The 23005-nt window shown below is 38.0% G+C and overlaps 1 protein-coding gene across 1 annotated transcript in view; it reads left to right on the top strand.

The window, feature by feature from the left end:
* Nucleotides 1–23005, top strand: part of pik3r3b (phosphoinositide-3-kinase, regulatory subunit 3b (gamma)) — a 135561-nt gene that overhangs the window by 40815 nt on the left and 71741 nt on the right. Inside the window, exons 3-4 of the mRNA XM_079460453.1 lie at nucleotides 10217–10312; nucleotides 10972–11049. Coding sequence (XP_079316579.1) covers nucleotides 10217–10312; nucleotides 10972–11049 — 174 coding nt within the window. The remainder of the gene's footprint in view (nucleotides 1–10216; nucleotides 10313–10971; nucleotides 11050–23005) is intronic.

Genomic DNA, 23005 nt, shown 5'->3' with positions numbered 1-23005 from the left:
ACATACATGCATTGCTGATGCAAGGCGCACACATTTGCATCAAGAAGGATAAAAAACTTCAGTGCGCTTTTATCTCCCTTTTCTTATTAATTTTGCATGCCTCACTGGGCCACAGTCAGGCACTTATGAACGAATACATTTGTGGCACACAAACACACACTCTAGTTTCCCGAATGGTCGAGAGGAGATAGAGATATTTAATGGCCCATTAAGTGGCCTGTAGTTAGTGAGCATTAATGTTCACAAGATGGAGACCACCAGAGCTTCTAATTCACATGCCACACACTACAACATACACCGTAATGTATTGTGCTTGCTTCTGGAAAAATTGTTATCATTTACATCCGCATAAATTGTTCTAAATCTGTAAAAATTGATTTGTTCTGATGAACACAGAGAAAGATGTTTGGAAGAATGCTTGTAACAAAACAGTTCTTGGCCACCATTGACTACCATAGTAGGAAAACCATATTTGTAAATTTCTTGGTTCTGGTGAACACAAAAGAAGATATTTTGAAGAATGTGGGAAAGCAAACCGTTCCGGGGACTTTTGACTACCATTGTCATTTTTCATACTACGGTAGGAAAATCTTTTGGAATATGGAGATAATAGAATAGAATAGAATAGAATAGAATAGAATAGAATAGAATAGAATAGAATAGAATAGAATAGAATAGAATAGAATACTTTATTGTCATGGACAATAAAATAGCACAACAAAATCGTATGTTACTCGTGCATGTTGTACAAACTCACAGTATTTACAGAACTAATTGAGAAAATAATGACCCTAACCCATTGACTTTCCATAGTAGGAATAAAAATTACTATGAAAAGTAAATGGGGGCAAATTTCGAAGTGAACTACTACAAATAACATAAACTAAAATATAAGAATAAATACTTAAAAAAGTACTGAATGTAAGAGTAGGTGTATACCTAATATCTATAAGTGAAAAGAACTGTGCAATTAGCAAAGTTGCAATATAAATGCAATGTAATTTATACTATACATAGAAGCATAATAATCATTTATTTTATTTTATATAATATCATATAATATATTATCCAGGCATATTAAGAATCAAATATATGTAAACCTTTGAATTGGTTTGTTTTTGTAAATTTGTGTCATGTAAACTAGCTTTTATTTAATTTTCATTATTGACATCTTGCAAATTCTGCAAGGTTTGTCTGTAAACTCATGACCCCGACTATAAACAGGATTTTATTTATTTTTGCGGATTTATTTTCAGGCCGTTCCACCCTACTGCTTTTCTTGGACTGCCCTTCTGACAAGGCACAAATCTTTCTTTAGTTACTATGATCCCTTATCCTCTCGTACACCTCCTCCCTCATGAAGGCTTTAATTGAAGAGGCATGTGCTCTACGCCCCTATAGTGGGACTCTCTCATTGGCTGCAGGCAAAACATCCGAGGCCAGGCCCCTGCCAGGTGGCATCTTTTTGAGAAGACCAAACTCCCACTTCCCTCTCTTTCTCCTGGATCCGTCACCTGCACCGCTCGTTCGCTGCATACATTCATTTCTATTCCCTCGTGTATTCTCTCATATCTTGCTTCAATTAAATGTAGCTATACTTCTTTGTCTGATTTCTCTTTCGGTTAACAAAAAAGTGGCGTGTGTCAGACTAGGAAGTTTTCTGCTATCTTTCTATAATGTTTTTTTGCAAACAAGATGCAAGTAAAACACAAGCAACATCTCAGGTATTGAAATCTATCACTTTCCCACCTAGGCTGTTCATTGTTAAATGTACTGAAATTGTTCATAATGTAATATATTGACAATCTCCCTCTTGGCATCACTTTCTAGCACTTCATTATAATTTTAATCTCGGCCTGCATGCACCAGATAAAATTTGTGGGAACTATCGATTCCTGTAATGTATTTTCTTATTCCTCGAGGAATAGACAATGAGCATATAATCGATAGGTTACAGGGGTGTGAGGGAGGAGACGGGCGGTTCTATCTATCCGGCCAACTACTTTGGATAGTGCATCTAAATTAAATTATTTTCAATGACATATTTTGACCATTATCTTAATAAAGTATTCCAAACGCACGCTCGGAGGGTAAATATGTGTGCGCGCAGGTGCGTGAGAATCTATAGCGTTCCCATGAAATGTGAGGCGGTCTGGAAACAAGCTGCAGTAATCTCTCGCATGTTGCAGGGGGTGGCACCTGCTATCACAGGTGATTGATAAAGATGTGGATTGCAGAAATTAAAAAGCTGTGCGGTGTGCCTGTGGGTTTTGTGTGTGTCCACAGCACAGGGTCAAACGTTATAGTCACATTCTGCAACATTTTAATCAGCGTTCACACTCGTTTAGGTGGTTATTTGTGTGAATACATTTGTGTGTTATGAACGCGGTCTTCGGTCTCTCCGCTTCTTTCATCACTCTAGCCGATGTCAGGGTCAGAGGCTAAACAGCTCTTATTGACACGGTGCCGCAAAGCAGGTGAAAAAACAGGATGGAGTTTCAATTTCATACTGTTATAGAGAAGATTACTGTAGCTGTAAGGGGACGGGAGGCGAAAGAGAAATAAGAAAGGGAGGTAGATCCTTCCAAAACATCAAAAAGGTTTACAGGAGGGGACTCGATACTTTATCAGTGTTGGTTGTCGCTGCTGACCTTCTGTAAGACCAAAAATCTAGATCTATTCAAGGAAGAAACTGTCTGCTTTTTTTTTTGAAGTTATAGTGTGCACTTGGTTCAATGTAAACAAAATTCTACTTATAACCCAGCTGCATTATAAAATAACTCCATGAGATTAGTGCTAAAATTTCAAGCATCCGGAAGGCATATGAACGGGTTTGGTGAAAAACAATCAAAAAATATTATTCAAGTACACATAGACAGTTCCAGCAGCAACCACATAAACGAACATTATGTGGCCCAAACACTTCGGGTAGATGTCCGCACAGAATCAATAATGGTTGAGTGGTTTTAAATTAAATTTATTGTAAAACAATAAATATACAATAAAATATTCATATAAATGAATATGAATGTAAATTTTATACAAAATATATTATTATATAATCAATCAATTATAACCATCGACAGACCGGAAGGTAACTTTGGGTCAGGCGGGTGTGTCCGATGAAACTGCTTGAGCTGCATTGTTTACACCGTTTTAGTAATTTTGTCATTAAATATAACAACCGGAACAGCGATATCCACAGTGGAGAAGTGAACAGTGTTGTTTGTGTACGCTCTGGTACAAAGAGAAGAGGTCCAAGTCAGGACTTACATCAAATAATAGACTACATTTTAGTTTGTTTTTTACTTAACATTTGTACTGTATGCTGAGAAAATCTGAACTATACTACACACTATGACACTTTGTTAGGCTTTTGTATTTAACGTTTTCATCCTTTTAGAAAAGAGTCGGTCACAACTCTAATTGTAGATAATAAAAACAGTTTTCTTTTATAGATTCTGTCATCTTAACAACATAAACATACGTTACTGCGCATGCGCACTTTTGTTACTCCAACTTATCTTCCGGTACACATTTACAAACAATAGAGTGCCTTTAGATTATTTCTGATAGCAATCAAAAGAAACTGAGAAGTACCAATGGGGCGATTCACATTTGGCGTCTTTTGCCTTACTTGGCTAAACTTGTCTCTCCAATATTTTTTATTTCAACTCTGATACCAAACTCTACCGCTATATGTACCATATGGTTTGTTTACATGACACCAAACTACAGGACCCATATTAATTATTTATTTAATAAAATGAACATAATACAAAATTCAACAAATATGTTATCAACAGTTATGATACAATACAATACATCCGAAGCACATGCTTCGGATGAAAAGGTCTATACAGTACAGAGAATTGACCTCATGTCAAATGCATACACAAATGTGCAAAAATATGTTTTATCTAAACCAAATTGCTGTGCATCCAGGTCTACATTATTTTCGTAAAAGTGTAGATGAATACATTTAAATGTGTTTAGTTTTTAAAGTGTAAATATTTGAATACTTGCAGTTTTAATATTCTGTCTATTATGTAAGATGCCACCAGTGGCTTGTGCCATTCTTTTGTCCTTTCAAGCGTGTAAATCTCTCAACCCCACAAGAGTCCATACATCACACAAAGGCTCACTGCATCACTGTGAGACACTGTGGCTGGCGCGGCACCTCCTAGTGGTGGCAGTGACACATTGCGGCATGTGCAGTGGACATCATATAAGGAGAGCAGGTCATTGTGTCGCACCTCTAAAGAAAAGGCCCAACAAAGGACAATTGTTTTGATCATGTGTGCAGAATATGAATAAATTAAAGTGAGAAAGAACTGAGCACTTTAAGGAACATGCTTTGCGTGCACAGCCTTTATGATTTATTTACATGTATGGAAAATTGAGTGAGATGTTTTTTTCATGTTTGCGTATGCGTCCTTACGTTTGTGTGTCTCCACTTTTTCACTTGGCTGCTCCTAACGCTGGACACTTAATGGCTTTGTGCAGAATTGCTGATCCATTCAGCAGTTCTCTGTCTTCCTGACCACAGCTAGTTAAAACACACATAAGGGGCAGTGAAAATCCTAGAAATTGCTTTCCGTCTGCTTAATAGAAAACGGATAAGATCTGATAGGCTTGTGAGCAGTTGGGGTTGCACACGGGGCTTTGTACAATGACAGTAACACCCCCACAGTTTAACATAGTCTTGCACTTTACACTCATAATTGGATCCACAATGGACAATGGAAGGGATGTGTATTTGCCCTAGAGGTCTTTTGGCTATTGCGCTGTATTTCGTCGCAAATTGCAGATCTTCTGATTGTATTCATGTACCTGGAAGGTAATTACCATATTTTAAAAACGGTAAACCCTGAGGGTGAATACTGATATAAAATCACATTGGACAAGCTTCTGGCAACAAGCTATTTGTCAGTCTCTAAACGCCGATATAATGCACATTATGTTACACATGTTACACCAAGCTGGCGTCACATCGCGTGTAGCTGAACTTTGGGCCAATGATATGTCTTGTGGGTGGGGTTACTCAGAGCGATTCTTCAAGAGAACATTTATAAAAATGTTCAGTACCTTTTATTGCTTGATTTTATAGTGTATCACAGTTGGTAAGGACACTGCATAAACTTTGTATCTGTATTTGACTATGGCTGTACGTTCATAACAATCCAGATAAACTTACTCGGGCAACACTCACCCTCTTTGTCATTTCAAAACTGTATGACTTTCTTTCTTCTACAGAACTCAAAAGAAGATAGTTTGAACAATGTTCATAACCGAACAACGCCCGGTACCCATTCACTTCTGTTGTATGGACACAAAGCCAATGCAAATCAATGGGTAATGCCATTGTTCATTCATACAGGTTGAAATGACAAGAGGGTGAGTAAATGATGACAGAATTTTCTGACAGAAGTCTCTCTGTATTAAAACCGAAAACGTATACATGTTTGTATATAGAAGAACATCATTGCATTTGTTCTTCTCTGTTACTCTTCTCATGTCAACTTGTACAATCCCTGTTGTTCCTCCGTTCTTTGTTTGGGGTGCCCCATCCATCCACATGTGCCTCACGTTTTGAGAAATTGCTTTCGTGATGTTTTCTGACAGTGATGTTAATCGAAGCACCACTCACATAGTATCACTTCAATTGAAAAGAAATTTGTCCTTCACCTCCTGCACAGAGCCAAACAAACTGTGACCACATGCACACAGGCGTATACACGTATGAGCCCTTTTACATTCAAGGAAATGCCAGTTCACGCTGTCACGGATCTAGGATAATGTACTGAAATTTAAAAAGCATACACAATTATAAAAACCAACTTGAATGTCTGATTTATCTTCATACAGTGTTTAGATTTTATGTTTACACTATCATGTTTGTGTTGTTGTTCAGTTTTCAGTGTATACTTGTAAAAGTAAACACGCACACAAACACAGGCAGTCAATGCAGAGCACGCTTGCTGTCTTGTGCAACCACTAATTACTGCAATCAAATCAATTTGTATACATACTGTAGTAAGTGCGGTTACAGAAACCACCGGCGTTCAGTATATGTAAAATCCACAATGTACTTTGGGCGTCAAGGGTGCTGTAGCCTACAAAGTGATTTTAAAGGGATAGTACACCCAGAAATTTTAATTCTGTCGTCATTTACTCACCTTCTTGTCATTTCAAACCTATACGACTTTCTTTCTTCTGCAAAACACAGAAGTAGATATATTGAAGAATATACCACCCGCTGGTCTCCATTGCCATGCATGTGTCCATAGAATAGAAGGGGACCAACGTTATTTGGTTAACAGCATTTAGCAAAATATCTTCTTTTATGTTCCACACAAGACAGAAAGCCATAAAGGTTTGAAACTACAAGAGGGTTAGTAAATGATGAAAGATTTTCATTTTTGGCTGAACTATCCCTTTAAGAACTAAACTTTCTAAATAAAATGTATATCGTACATTTGCCCTAGACCTCTAAATAATTGAGTTGCAGAGAGAAATGTCTGGGCGATGTCTCCCTTTAATTGTTTCATTTTAGGTGCACTGAGATCTCTCTCGGTCAAACATGTTTCCTCTCAAGGCAATGGTTCTTGTGGATCGAAAACTCTGTTATTTATAAGTCAGGGCAGTTTAAACGCTTCTAATCTTGTTTTATAGTTTGGACAGTGTGGACAGTTGCCGTAATGCAACCCTAAACTGACTTCTGAGACCAGTTAGCTTTAAGATAGTATTTTCATCCTGCACATCGAATGTTTATAGACATTTCATTGTTTGTCAGTCATTAAATCAGTCTTTTGTTGTGATTTACTGAATTCAATTAAAAATCTGATCGCTTTTTATGATGAAATCATGTAGAAATTCATTGACATAATAATCTGTTTAATTGTTTACAACTGCAATTCGCCAATTAAGCCTTTGAATGAAATAAATCATCAAAATACCGCTCTGGAATTTTCACTTTCATTAGATTACGCTTGACATTTTGAGCACAGCTCTGCATTAATCTCTCATCTTATAAATCATACAGCAGCAACGCACTAACGATTAAGCGGCATGATGCTTCCCAAACAAAAGGAACTAGGGAGGGAAAAAGGAAGTCGGAAACAAAGAATTACGATTCCTTCCACCGTACTCTGACCTGTTTGCTCATTCATAGGGTGTTGCTTGTCGAGGTCCATAGAGAAACCAGCAGGATGTTGAGCAATTAAATGCGCCGTGTGTTGTCGGAATACCAATGCGCTGCGCCGTTAACGTGTGTAATCCCAAACCCCCAAGGTCTTTGTGCCACCTGCATCAAAGCCTCAGAGGTACTTTTCATTAATCTTTTTTTGTTCCTATCACCTGCTTTTTTCTAATTCTTGAAGTATCAACTATATTCATACTAAAGTATTCCGGTAACTTTATAGAGCACTCCCTTATACAGTAGTTTTCTTTTAGACGCTATGAATCCCTTAAAGGAATAGTTCACCTAAAAATGTTAATTCTGTCATGAATGACTCGCTCTCTTAGTATTTCAAATCTGAATGTAGTTCTTTGTTTGGGTCGACACAAAGAAAGATATTTTGACGAATGATTGTAACCAAACAATTCTTGGACTATACCAAAAATTACAATGGTAGTCAAAAGTGACTCAGAACAGTTTGCTGTCCTACACTCTTCAAAATAGAACAAAAATATAATAAATATAATAACATCGGACACAATCACAATAAAGTACATCTACATTAAAGAGCGTATATATGCTGTTTGCCCATTCTCGACAATGTGTTGCTGTATTACGAACGCATTTTTGATTTTAAATGCAAGTGAAAGTTTAATACGAGAGGCCAAGGGCTCGGTCATACACATGGAGCTCATCGGAAGAGAGTACATGCGAACACCAAACAAGTCAGAAAGGAGAGAAGACGCGTAAGCGCTGTTTATCCACTAGTTATTCGATCACGGATACAGCCATTAGCACGGATGGATAAAAAAAGAATGTGACTCAAAATATAGTTTGGCGGCCATAAATATACCTGGACGGACCCGAGTAATGCATTGTATGGGAAATACTGTGGTAGTCAATGGGGTCCAGGAACTGTTTGGTTATAAGCATTCTTTAAAATATACTTCTGTGTGTTCATCAGAACAAAGAAATTTAAACAGATTTGGAACAAATTTGAAATTTAGTGTTTAATTTTTTTTGTTTGTGTTTTGGGGTTAACTACCCCTTTAATATAGCAACAGCAGCACCTGATATGTTGATTTAGATTTAAACAACCAAATAGCGAACGCTCAAATAAAACCTTACTCATGGTAGTTAAGGGGACAGTTCACCCAAAAACACATGTCCGGGCCCGGTCCTCTCTCGTCAATAGTTCTGCCACTCGTCCTCTTAAGCTCTCGATCTCCTCCGTGAGATATGCGGGACCGGGGCGCGCACAGCTGATTCCAACTATCCCTCACGCCACCGGCCCGCCTCACGGCTCTCGTCCCGCCTTCCTCACCACAAATATATATATAAAAATGACTGCGGTTTTGTCCATATAATGGAAGTCAATGGGGCTCAATGTTGTTTGGTTACCAACTTTCTTCAAAATATCTTCTTTTGCGTTCTGCAGAAGAAGAAAGTCATACCGGTTTGGAATGACATGACGACATCATTTTCACTTTTGGGTGAACGGTCACTTTAAGCTACTTGAACAATTCTCCCGTGTGAAAATTTCAGCGGGGTGCAACAGAGGCCTCTGCTGTGCGGATTAAAACCAATTACACACGTGTCCAAAACACACTTTTCCAGCTGTCAGCAAACGCTTGTTTGTGAGGTTCTGTTAAATAAACCATTTTCTAATTACACGAAGAAAGAGAGAGATATAGCACCAGGATGTGTGTAGACATTAGCGGGTGGTACACATCAGTGCTAATGAGTGTTGTCACTGACGCTAATTCACAAGGGCCTGTGAACAACACTAAAAGAGCGGCACAGTTTCATGCACCTCATTCCTCTCATAATAGCGCCAAAGCGCCTGCATCAGAATTTCTCACCGGTGCGCTCGCAATTACACAAATGGAAGTCTGATGCAAATGGATTGGTTCTCTGTCCAAATGTCACTCTGTGGCTTTACAAATCACATATCCAAAGCGTCACACTGATTCAAGCTCAGGATGCATGTCCTTCCTCAGATGGAGAGCTCAATGGATTTTGAATTAAACCATAAAAACATTTATTTTTGATATTGAAATTGCATGATTATTCTGGGTAATTCAAAAATTATATTTACATTCACAAAATTTGCTCAGGCAGTTCAAATTCCCCTCTTTATTTCTTTTATTTCATGTCATTCAAAATGTGGAAGTGGAAGTCAATGGGTGCCAGTGTTTGGTTACCAATATTCTTCAAAATATCTTCTTTTGTGTTCTGCTGTCATACAAGAATGGACTAGATTAGACTATAATAGCGTTTTGTCCCAGGGCACCAAGTGAGCACTGATATAATGTTTTCAATTGTGTAAATGTATGTCTGTCCTCATAGATGTCCAAATGTCCAGTGACCTTATGAACAAGGCCCTATTGACTTAGCCACAAGATCAGATTGACCACCAAGTGAACCCCTGTTGTGGCATATCCAGTTTGCCACCAGCTTCTCACATTTGTGCGATGTGTGACACGGTCAGCACCCCACGAGTGCAGAGGCAGGGTGTCATGTGAAGGGTGCTGTTGTGTACATTACGCATTCAGGCAGGGTGACGGTGACATGGTGCTCTGAAAGTGGACAGAAGCGCTTGGGTTACGGCGTGGCCTTTAAAACCAGACCCCTCAAGGACAACCATCGGGGTCTCAACACGTATGAGTGCCCACAAACTAAGATATATGGGCCTGCAACAACCTGCTCACTGGAAAGACAAAGAAAGTGAAGACTGGCCGTGTTCATCAGATCTGCTCCTTTATCATATGATGTTCACTAGAAATGGCTCAATCTAAGTAGACTACATTTTTTTTCTTTAGTTTCAATGTGCTGTGTTGGTATAAACCCTGGGATTCCTTATGTGTTTGTGCTTGAGTCTTGAGTATGATGTTGCATATCACCATGCTTGCATGAATATGACAATCTAACCGTTCCCTAAGGAGAGATGAGATGTGGGTTTACAGGCAGAAACCTAAACAGGGAATTTGGTCTCACCAGTGGGATTTATCATCTCTCTCTCTCTCTCTCTGACAGGCTCCTTTGGAAAGGGAGATGTTGTGGACCAGTGTTCTCTGTCGGACCAAACCCCAGCGGTGGTCCTCAGGCTGACAGAGGCTCTGGAGAGACAGGGTGAGTTGCCACCTCCCCCATCAATCTAATTGAACTCTTTAAAGAGAGTCAAAGATAAAATGCATCAGGACAATATAATGCAGTGCTGTTGTATACATTTATCCTGCATTTGCACTGTAAAATAAATGAATATTACAGAATTTCTGTAATTTTTTACTGTTTTTCCGTGATGATGTAAAAACTGTGATTTTATCAAATTAATGTAAAATTACAGAAAAACATTGCAAATGTATGAGAAACAGGAAAACATTTTACGGGGGAAAACTGTTATTTTACGGTGTATTTCTGGCACCCCAGCCTTCTTTTTTACAAAGATTTTTCCCAGCATGCTGGAAATAGCCAAGATTCGCCAGGGGACTAGTTGGGGATATATTTTATATTTTTAAGATGCAGAAATGTCACTGTATTTATGAAACGTGCATAGTGTTTGAGGGCTATTTCATGGATAAAAGATGGAAATTCTTTACATTTTGAGGTGGAACTCCGCCTGTGTCCCCCTTTGACATTCACTCTCTTGAACCCACGTTCTGCCCATTTCCATCCCTGCCTATCTGATCTCATTACTATGGTAAAACACTTTAGTGACATGTGTGACTTAGCACATGGTTACGTATATATCAAATAAAAAAATGACCTTTGACCTCTGTTCTGTGCTCAAGGAGGGGAGAGTGAGCCATTGTACCGGACCGCCCAGACCTCGACCGGACCCCCAGAATTATTTCAGGCTTTAGAAACAGGTTAGTCATGATACATACTGTATGTTCAACAGTGGTTTATCTCTGTTAAATATTGTATAGAGCAGGGCTAGTCAACTGGCGGCCCGCAGGCCAAGTGCAGCTCGCCAATCATCTTTACCTGGCCTGCCTTCACATTTCAAATAAGTGAAGAGACTTTTAGAACTTTGTGCTTTAAGAAATGCACTTCCTGACCAAAACGATTTTTGTGCACTTGAAAGTAACTGCAGGAAGGGTTTTTTACTTTAATTGATTTGACTTTAATTATGAAGATATCTAGTTGAATTAATTAATTTCTTAAAAAAAACAATGCCACCCACATCTTGGATGTGAGTAAATTAACAGCAATTTCATTTTTGGGTAAACTTATGCATCAAGGAATATAAAATAAAACAAAAAATACCATATCCATTGTAAAAACGGCATAAAAGGAACAAAATGCAATAAATAGCAAAAATACAATATAACAGAAGAGATGGTAAAATATATCCTATTTATACTCTTGCAATCTGGCCCTCAAAGAAAAGTAGTTGAAGACCCCTGGTATAGAGCATCCTTTGATATAATATGCATCCATTAGTAACTGGTTGTCAACACTGTATATCTAGGGCACTGCTGTTAAAAAGTTAGAAAAGTTTAGCTGAAGTTCATATTTCGCACCACAAGGGAGTGCTCTGGCTCTTTAAGTTTTTTGGGATATGCTGCTTCCAAAAAACTCTATACTCCCATTGGATAAGATGAATCAAATACACACACACCTTGTTCTCGTGTGCTCTACTGAAATGATTCAGTAGAGCATGCAATTTCCAGAGAAGAGGAGATCTTCCCAATGACATTTTGTGTTTTTGAGGCTTTATGATAGTAATATTCTGAGATGCATTACGTAACAACTGTACTAAACCCTCACCTCTTGCATTGACATGTATAGGATGGGTGCAGTGGTAAAATCAAAGTCACCTCAGCTTCACCATCACAGTCTTATAAATTTCATGTGCACAAACATGACCTGAAGATGTGTTAATGTCATTTTCCTGGAAGAACGTAAACACTTGTACATGCACAAATAATGCATAAATTCAATAGGGGCAAAGGGTTGTTCACGTGTTGCTGCCCATGTTTTGAAATATATGTATTTTAACACACTGTTTTTTTCCTACCTAAACTGAAAATATATACTGTATGTGTTTTGATGAAGGCCGATGGTGACTATTTGGCATGTATGTGCTTTGACAATGTGGTTAGGCCTGAAAAGGTTAGTCTTTAAGTTGGTTTCCCATATCTATTGGAGATTTTACTTACTTCACCTAATACGAAGTCCTTTAAATAAGAAAGTTCAGATGTTTGAGGGTATGTCTTTGTGTGTACTGCAAACTTTTAGGTTCCAGTTTCTTTATTTGAGTTTTCTCATCCCGTCTATTGGGTCATTTTTGTGTGACATTGTCCAAAAAGCTGAGAAAATGGATATAGTTGATAATAAAAATGTGTTTCTAGGTTACTTTTCTTAAATTGTTTTCATGATATGTTTGTCAAATATAATAATTCGAATAACATTATTATTATTATCACTGTTGTTGATGATAATAGTAATAATAATAATACATTTTGGCATTAAAGGGCTAATTCATCCAACAAAGTAATTTATATAGGTATGAAATTACATGAGCTTGAGTAAATGACAGAATTTTCATTTTTGGATGAACTATCCTTTTAAGTTTACATTCCAAGTTAATTGGGAAAAGCCCAAATGTAAATGTGTGAAATGAGATAGATGTGTTCTGCATAATATGCCTATTTTTACGTACTTTCATTCCTTGAACTAGAATTAACAAAAAAATTTAGCCGATTAAAAACATTTGTCCAACATAAATTTCCTGTAGTTATATAATAGGTTACATACACAGTCACTCTCATCAGTGTTTTGGCAGACACGCACCCTGGTTGCCATTTAAGAGCCCAGCCAAGAAGCGGTGAAATCCGGTGGCCATAGAAAACTAAGCAACATTACATCACTCATGCTAGAGCTTGTGCTAAACAACCACAGATTTATGGATCAACAGTGTGTTGTTATAGAGATGTTTAGCCGCAGGGTTACATATTTAAGAGTTGCATCTTTTTCTGCATACGAAAGGAAGAGAGAGGCACTTGCGTGGGAAGCAGGGAGGAGATGCGAGAGGCATGACTCATGATTCAGGTGCATTGATCGACAAGTGCACACAGTAATTCAGTCTAATGATCAAGGAGAATTGACAAATATTTGCATGCATGCATGAATATGGACAGTGAAAACATAGAGGCGTGAAAAGACGCATACACAATAGAGGATAAAGGAAAGCTAGCTAGTCTCCTTGGATACAGGCATAGAATTAAGGAGCGGACCCGTGCCCACTCGATAACATACCGATAACCTCTCTTTTTTGACTTCTTGTTCATTCCGTCATTCGTCATCGTTCCATTTTTTCCTCTCTTCCCTGCGTGAGAGAAGCTGAGCTCAGCAATACACAAATTAAAAACACCGTTCTCATCTTCCACTCTTCCTGCTCCACCATTGGCTGACAATGACGTCATCCTGTCTCATATGCAATAGTCAATAACCTATTAGAGTCCAGCGTTTTACAGTCAGCAAGGGCAGACTTCTGCCGCTTGAGCTCCTTCACACCCTTTGTTTTAGTGGTGTCTTTAAGAGATTGTCTTGATTAACACACCGGTGTGCTCGGTCCTAAAGTCCTCAAGATTTCTGAAGGTAGAGGCTTCAATGCCCCAAGGAGCACTTTGTGCGGCGTGTGGTGCTTATAATTGTTTTTCACCACGAACGATGCTAACGTCCTTTTTCTTGTCTATAAACGGAGACATGCCGTTTATAGACTGCAGAAAAGCAATCATTTGTGCATATTAAGTTTATAGGGCAAGAGTTTTTAAGAACGTGAAAGTACCCCAGGGGTGCGTTTAGACATTATGTATTACAAAGTTTGGCACTTTTGGAAAGTTATTATGAAGTTGAACAATTCTAGCGTTGTTTGTTTTTACTCAGAGTCCCAAAGTGTGATGAGAGTTTGGGTGGGGGTGTCTAGGTCTGTATAAATCAGCTGTTTTACTGTTACAGTTTAAAGCACCCGTTAAACTGTAAAATGCGACAAAGCATTAGAATTCATATATCATTTATAAACACACATGATGTCATTTAACCTGTTCTAACTGATCAAACATGCACCTGCACATGTTAGACTTACTGTAGATGTGCTGACCTTCTGCGAGATTAAACTGTCCTGACTCGTTTTGTTTGCACCTGCTTTACTTTCAGCAATCCCTCCTTTTGTGTCCATCTCTCTTTCTGCAGATACAACCTTGGAAATGATCACTAGCTATGATGTCATCGTTTGACTCTATTTTTCGCTGTCATACACAAACACACACACACACACACTCAGTTGCTCCTGTAAAAACTCCCCCCGTATTTGAGCTGATCTGGCTCTTAAAGTTTGAGGTTCAATGTCTGCTTTGTTCTCAGTGCTGTGAATTTGAATAGCAATGATTTGGCCCTAATTATAAAGAGTAACGCATGAGCTTCTCATTGCTATCAATAAACTCACATTGGGATGAATTAGTCGGGAAATATCCAAAATATCATGATGATATCAATGAACAATGTTTCATATAGTGCAAATCATTTATTTCAGCATATAACAAATTATAACATGCCTACTTTAAATACTATTGATAATATCCAGAGCTCAGTTTTTTTTGCAATAAAATGCCAGTAACATATCTCTATTTCTTTCTCTATCTCTCAATTTTCATTTCTCCATTTTCACTTATTTCCTCCCTCTCACTCATTTCATCTTCTCGAAGGCTCGATTTAAAATGCCCAGTGCCAAACCTCAGCTAAATGAAATTTTGAGCCTCCAGCAGCTTAAACAACATACCTGAACAAGTGTCTGTTATGCACCGCTCGCTTTACCCCTCTTTCACATTTACTTATTTGTCGTCCCCTATTTGGGCCATTTTAATAACTTTAGACTCATGTCATCTGTTATCCATTGCCAAAACACTTTTTCTCATCAGCAACCCCAGGAAGAGTTATTTTATATAATTAATATAGATTTTCTTTGCAAAGTTGCCATCTTTTCATTTGATGAGATAAGAGATGTTTAATGACCTGCTGCGGAGGTTCAGTCTTGTTGGAATAACTCCTCTATTTGTGTCGGTCAAAGTCATTGTGCGTGTCCCTCTATGCAGTGGAGCCTGTCGTCCTTGCTTTTTTTTTTTCGCTGTTAATGTCTACATCACCCCCTCTCCACATCACCTTCTCTCCATGCATACTCGCACGTACGCAAATGCAGATCACCGAAATCTTATCCCATCCCTGAGGGTACACAGTGGCATGCCGCAGTCACCCTAAACTGAACTGTTGCACGCTACTAATATCTTGCGCTTGTATACACAAGAAAGGTGGCGAGCATGTGGGCGAGACTGTTATTGTGGTGCTTTTTTTAAGTGTATAAAAATTGCAGCACGGACCAGAATAAAAGACGCTATAGGTGTAGTTTATTGAAAAGCTCGGCCAAAAATAGAAATTCTGTCATCGTTTGGTCGCCCAAAAATAAAAATTCTGTCATTGTTTGCTCGTCCTGGTTTCTTTTAGAAACCATAGTCATTTAAAGAACACGAAATGCTGAATTACATTTAAAAGAGAATGGGCAAGCTGGTCTTTTCTAGACAAAAAACTGAATATTAAGTGAATTACAGTAAGAATAAACATAATAATATGGCACAAGTTATAGTGAAGAAGAATGCAGTTTTGGTATGTTCTTGATAGAGGGCGTCTGTATTGAAATTTGAATAAAGAACATTATTTGTATGAACTTGATTTACTTGTCCACCGCATATCATTGTATATTCATCAAAACATCTTTTGTGCGTCCCCAAAAATACCATACTACAGAATGACAGATTTAGGAGTAAAAAATGACTGAGGGTCCATGACATCACAAAAAAATGCAAATCTGTATGAAACATGTTTTCCGCGACTTCATGCTGTCACTTTTTGTTGACACGATCGCAGTGCCAACAGATGCTTACATTTATGAGCATGATCATCTCACATTTTATGCTGTATTATTCATCTATTATACACTCATGACAGAAAGATGTTTTGGGGTCTGTGAACCGTAAATGAGTTGGATGAGTTCAGTTTTGTGAGGAACATGGCCCTGCTGTGTCCCGGTGCACTGTGGGCCTTGCGGTCACACTGGAATGAAAGCTGTCATCTCTAAAGCCATTTTCCCCTCCCTGTTCCTAAAGGTCACTCTTTACTGGAACAGCCCTCTGACAAAACAACTATGTAACATCAAAGCTAACGGTAACGCAGCACGCTACACCCAAACGCATAGGAAAATCTAATTGCCCAAGTGTTGGTCTTTCGAAATCCAGGGGACTTACTGGAGTTACTGTATTATTATTTTTTGGCTATGTACAATATTGACTTTGTACCAGATATTTCAACTAAAATCCCTCAGGACAAATTAAAATGCAAGTTAAACTGTAGTTGATGTACAATAAGAGAATGTAAATGAATTTGGATTGCACAGCATTATTCCGTATTGAATATCTAATTTTATTGCAGGCTTCACTCTAAAAAATCATTCCCGTGGCTTCATAAATATATTAACTTAAATGTTACCTAATATTTCCGTCCAGTTTTTGCAATTTAAAAAAAAAAATGTACTTAAAAATCTGTGTGCAATAACTTGCGCACATTTACACAAAAAATTAAGTAAATCCTACTAGCTGTTTTTTCTCATTGTGGTTAGTGCTTTGAAAATCCTCCATGTACAGTATAGAAAGAAATCATCTGGATTTGTAATAATATAAGGAAAATAATGAGTTTAAGTAAATAATGACAGAATTCTTACGTCTGCAAATCTATCCCTATAAACCAGCACACATCACCCAGAGGCACACAAAAACACATACAGTCATTCTCAAAGCACAGAATTGCCATAACCATAGAGCATAACCTCAAAGGCTTTCTGTGTCAAAATAGATCAGCTGAGCAGACACTTGCTAAAATACACAGGATCTGAAAAGCATTACTTAAACATAAAGCCGGCCTTGTTTTAAATAAACTGTAAGGCTGAATGACCCTTTGAAGGGTGTGGGTATTCAACATGCACAAGGGCATTAAATGCACGTCATCTGCGAGACCGGTGTCTGAATGCCGTTCTCTGTTTGCGCCCATAAATACCATAAACAAAAGCCTCTGGGACTCTTGTGTTGCTTCAGAGAGTCGCTGGTGACAGGAAGATAGAAGAGGTGACAGAAGATTGTAGCAGGAGATCAAGGGAAGTGCCATTTTGGCAAATGACAGGGAACGGGACAGCAAACCTGAGTGCTAAAGTAGGCTTAGTAGAGCACGTTTTCAAACTGTTATTTTGTCTTTGTGTCTTTATGTGCACATGTGAGGAAGCATGGATGTGTCCTGGAAGGGGTCATGTATGTGTTTCTGGATCCTGTTAAAAATTGGCATCTAACGCCAGTAACTTTGGTATGAATATCAGTAGGGCCCTGCTAAAAACACTTCTTAAACATATAAAGGAGTCAAAGCCCACCAAACCACTTTACAGAAGGATGGTTTAAGCCATTTTTGTGGCAGGGGGTAATGTGTTATTTCGGAAATGTTGGGGCCACACCAAATGGAAATCGGGCCGATTTCTCCCCTTCCTACAGTCCAAGGTAAAGTCCTGATGATCTTAAACGGCTCCAAAGATTATCTTATCAGATTTCCCTGTGGTGTGATGTGTGTCAAGAGTGAATGACCCTGATCGGAAGAACATCGGAGCCGCCCCGATTGGAATCTTAAATATTCAACATGTAAAATATTGACGATCAGAAATCCTAATGTGTTAGTACCTTTGTATTAGCACCTATTGTACTATTACTCTTTTATGACATATCGCTTATTGCTCCCCGAACTCTTTGTAAGTCGTTTTGGATCAAATAATTTTTTTTAATTACATAAAAGGTTATATATACACATTTGTTTATATTGAACACTTATATAATAAACAAAGCTTACAGTAAAATAATAAATAACTTAGTCTGATATCTCGAGAGAATTTGCAAGATTTCCTGTGTTCGCAGTCAGGACTGTGTTTGAAAATCTGTTGGTGTGTGGTGTGTTGTCTTCGTCACATCACGGCGCACCACACATTATAGAATCAAATTGATTCAATCTAGGATTTTTTCTCCTTGTGTTTGTGGTCTCTCCCCGTTTAAAACTCTTATAAGATTTTAAAAAAATATATTTTGGTGCGGCCCCATCATAAGGTTGTGATCTCAAACTAGATCTTTGTTGGAGTGGACTACCCATGGTATTCATGATCACAGCATCATAAATGTAGGTTCATATGAGGAGATCAGAGTGTGATGTAGTGTGACGCCATGCAGGAAACGCTTTGATGTGTGGGGGAAAATTCAACTGAGTCAAGTGGAGAGAAGGAGAACGGGGAAAAAAAATCCAAATCCATTTCTCTCACGGTGTGGAAGCTTCAAACATAAAATTACAATGCGGCTCACAGTCGAACATTCAGCATGCATGCACACATCGACCGTAACTCCAACTGTGAGAAATCTGATCCTTTATCTGGACGTCTTCTTGAAGGTGGTAAAGCCACAGGTTATTTTTTATTTATTTTGTTTGCTGTTGGATATCCGTGAAGATCTGAAGATCAATTTAAAAAAAATTCCTAACTTGAACTCTGTGATATTTATCGAGCCTTGAAACAAAACCAATAACAGTCCCTATAAAGACGATTTTTAAATTGAGATGTAAAACCCATATATTTGTATAAGTTTATGTATGGATTTCACACATAAAACACTGTGTATTTATCAACACAGATACATCGTTGAAAAAATTTAGACCATTTCAAAATCTGTGTCTCTGATTTTGAAGTGTAATATTTATAGTGTTTAGGTAAAATTATAATTTGCGTTTCATCCTGTGAACTAGAATATTACTCCCAAATTTCAAATAAAAATATTGTTTCTTTTTGCCTTTATGTGCAAATGAAAACTGGAGAAACTCTGAAAAAGCTCTGTATTTTATCAGACCTCAAAAATACTGCAAAGAAAATAATTCATATTCCCTTTTAAGACAATATGTACAGTAATAGTTGTACATGCATTTAGGAAAGGTTCTGAAACCTCAAATTTTTGTCATGCTGTCATTCCTCTCACATTGCTGTTGGATGACTTTATGTCTCTCCTGAGGTTTGATTTTTGTTGAAATTCAAGAGACACTTGACAGGAATGGCCACAATACATCTAGAAATTCGGATTAAATTAAATGTTATTTAGGACAGGCCAAACAACAAACCTCATGACAAATATCCTTCTTTGCCCTGACTGGTTGAAATTTAAAAGCGCTGCAGAGCAAATATGTTCTAATTTCATCTCTATTCTCCATGGAGCTAATATACTTAGCTCTGCATTTTGATTTAGATGCCCATGACATTTTGACAATCATTCCTTTTTTATGCTACACAGTCACAGCTTTTACCATTGTGAGTGAGCTGGGTTGTCTGCGCGGCACAGCTCAGAGCAGAGTAAAAGATGAGATAATGCGACAAATGGAATTACGGTGAACTGCCTAAAGCACCACTGCCTCACCTATCCACAGCTTTTCATCAAGACCACCCCATTAGCTTTAATCTTCATTATTAGATTTGATGTGAAAACTTCTCAGAAAATGATTTGATCGTTGACGTTTTTCTTTCTTTTCCCATTCAGTTGTCCTGCTGGAATGGAGCATGACATTATTAAGATGTCTTTTTCTCACGAAAAAAATGGCTCTGAAGTGTTAACTCGCGAGAATCATTTAAGAAAAGTTGTTACATAACGATTTTTCATATTAGAAAAAAACTTACAGAAACCTGTACGAACAAGGGGGTAGTGTATCGAGAAGAGAAATACTATGTAAAACGTCCAACTCGTGTTTTGACAAGTTGACCATGTTAAGCATGAGAAGACAGCATGTTAAACACTGTAAAGAGGTCAGAATGCATGACACACCGTTGCACCAGCCCTTTAAGTAAATAAATGAAAGGGTTATTGACCATCGATCTGTACTGTAGAACACCCTATTACATACGCCACCATATGGATACATAGACCAAAATTAGTAAATTTTAGCAGAAATCAATTTTTGTTAGCAGCATTATTCAAAATATTCATTCTGTAGCATACAGGTTTGGAATGATATGCGGGCAAGTAAATGATGAAAGAATTTTCATTTGTTAGAGTGAACCATCCCTTTAGGATCTTTAAGTTTTCTTTAGACTTGTGTGTTAATTGTTGGTATGGCGTAAATCTTTGTAAAAACGCGCAGAAAACACAAGCTGCACTGCGTTCTCCTTTTTTTCAAAGCCCCTGGACTTTGCGCTCTCCTGGCGTCTGTCGTCGCTAAGCAATCACTGGCCACGATAAACCTTTGAGACGAGGAGAACAAAGGATATATGGATTATATGCACTGAAAACACCTCGCAATACCTCTGCTACTAGATTTATTTATGCTGTGATCATCCGTGTCTCCATCTTCATTGAGCTTGTCTATATTGGCTGGTTGGTTCTTGTCACATGACCTGCTCACTACTAGCGGCTTTATGAAAAGTTGAGATTTTTTTAAATAAAAAGAAATTTAAGCAACAACAACAAAACGCCACTCATCTGTTTCTCTTTGTCATTCACTGTCTCTTGCCATCTGACTGTTTTCCACATTTTTGGTCTTCAAGTTTCTCCGTTTTTTTCATCAGCCTAAGACGCCAGAAAGGCAGGAAGGTTTCATTTCCTAAACAATTTATTACGAAAGAGTGTTTTTTTTTAACTACTATAATTTACACCTTTATTTTCCACCAGGGCCTGCGTGAGATTTGTAGGTCAGTGCTTCCACAGGGACTAAGCCATCTGTAAAATTTGAAAAGCAGATAATGACCAGCTGAGGTGGCTTTATCCAGAGCCGGTTGTGACCTTTACTCAAAAGATCATGGTGATGATGCTTTTAACCTCTAAAACCAGTCTGAAGGCTTTTAGGGCATTATCACAACCTTCTGATCCTGCACCGTTTTATGTCTCCTATCCCAACACATTTTAAGCAGGTAATATGAGGCCAAACTGATCCGCAGTGGAAAAGAATGGTGTCGGGGTGAACCCCATCTGATTTTGTCTCCCAGTGACCAACATTAGGGGCCAGGCACAACAAACAAAGGCTCGGCGGATCAATAGTTTTAGACTAGACGGATTCGAAGGCTGAATTTGACAATGACTTTAATTGACAGGCATGTAAATGGATGAAAAGGAAGACTGGTGAAAGACAGGGTGGGCTTCTTGATGACCTAAACAAATCTGTTTGTAGTGGGTTAGACTCTTTCAAAACCGGGCGTTTAAAAGCACAGTCAGGGTAGTTCCAATGATATATGGATTAAGACAAGCTGGGGGAACAATCGATTTGGGCCACTGGCAGGCGAGAAAATAAAGATCAGCAGATGGGCATCCATTGGGAGGGTGATTAGAAAAGTAAGAAAAGCGTGTGAAAGCAAACAGTGGATGTAGACACCGGTACATGCCCTGGGTACAACGTTTTAGTTTATAAGTTGGTTATCATTAATTGGCATAGTTATATTTAGCGAGTAACAATGTTGGCTGGAAACTAATTTCAATAAATAATAAAAAATTCAAAATCTCCTTAGCTTACTTTATTGGAATACATTACGAATGTTTCACTTACCAGATCAATTATAACTATTAGAACATTAAGGGATAGTTCACCTAAAAATAAAACAATCTGTCTTTATTTACTCACCCTCGAGTTGTTTCAAATCTGTATACATTCCTTTGTTCGGATGAACACAGAGCAATATTTAGAAGAATGCTTGTAGCCGAACAGTTCTTGGACCCCATTGACTACCATAGGAAAAATTACCTTTATAATTGTTTTCTGTTAAACGCAAAAGAAGATATTTTGAAGAATTTATGACAGCAAACATTTCCGGGGCACTTTTGACAACCATTGTAATTTTTCCTACTATGGTAGTCAATGGTGGCCAAGAACTGTTTGGTTATAAGCATTCTTCCAAAATCTTTCTCTGTGTTCAACCAAACAAAGAAATGTATACAGGTTTGGAACAACTAGCGAGTGAGTTATTCATGGCAGAATTTTCATTTTTGGGTGAACTATCCCTTTTTACGGTTAACATACTGATCTAAAAGAAAACAAACCATCATTGGACTATCATTGTAATGACAATATGAACCAGTCTTAAGAGATATATAAAAAAAGTTTGAGTCAGGTAATGACCTTTTTAGGAATTATATTGTGTTATCATTAACTTAAGAAGCACAGGTATTAGTATGACCTAAGCTCCATCCTGACTCTATTTACCCTGGGGATTTGAAGTTGAATAATCCCATAGGCAAGTATTGGTCACTGTATAGACAAAAACAAATTTAACAGCCAGCTCAACGAGGAGTGTTACTATGCAATGGCTGCTGATAATATCAGGGATGTCTAAAAGCGTATGTGTGATGTGGTATTATTGCCAAGTCACTGTATTGTTGGTTACAAGTAGATCTTTGTAATTGCTGCATTGCATCACTGTAAATTTGCAAACCACTCAATTTTATGGCATCACAAACATATAAATGAATGATTTATGGTTTCTTCGCCCAGCTTTCAGTTGCAAGGGATTCAGGGCTTTTTTATTTCATTTTTTTCACCTGCTGAAGACCAAAATTAGGGAGACCTACAAAATGTGCATTGATGGGGCATCCAGGATTCTCAATTCTCAACAAGCACCGATCTTTAGTGTTCACATATTGCTACTATTAGTCAGTTCCATGCAGTTTGCATTACCTACCTGGTTTGTAAAAAAAATTCACATTTTAATCTACGACATAAATCATGCCA

Source organism: Barbatula barbatula, assembly GCF_947034865.1.
Source record: "Barbatula barbatula genome assembly, chromosome: 7".
NCBI classification, from domain to species: domain Eukaryota; kingdom Metazoa; phylum Chordata; class Actinopteri; order Cypriniformes; family Nemacheilidae; genus Barbatula; species Barbatula barbatula.
The sequence above is the reverse complement of the archived record's forward strand: the minus strand, read 5'-3'. Positions and strand labels throughout refer to the sequence as shown.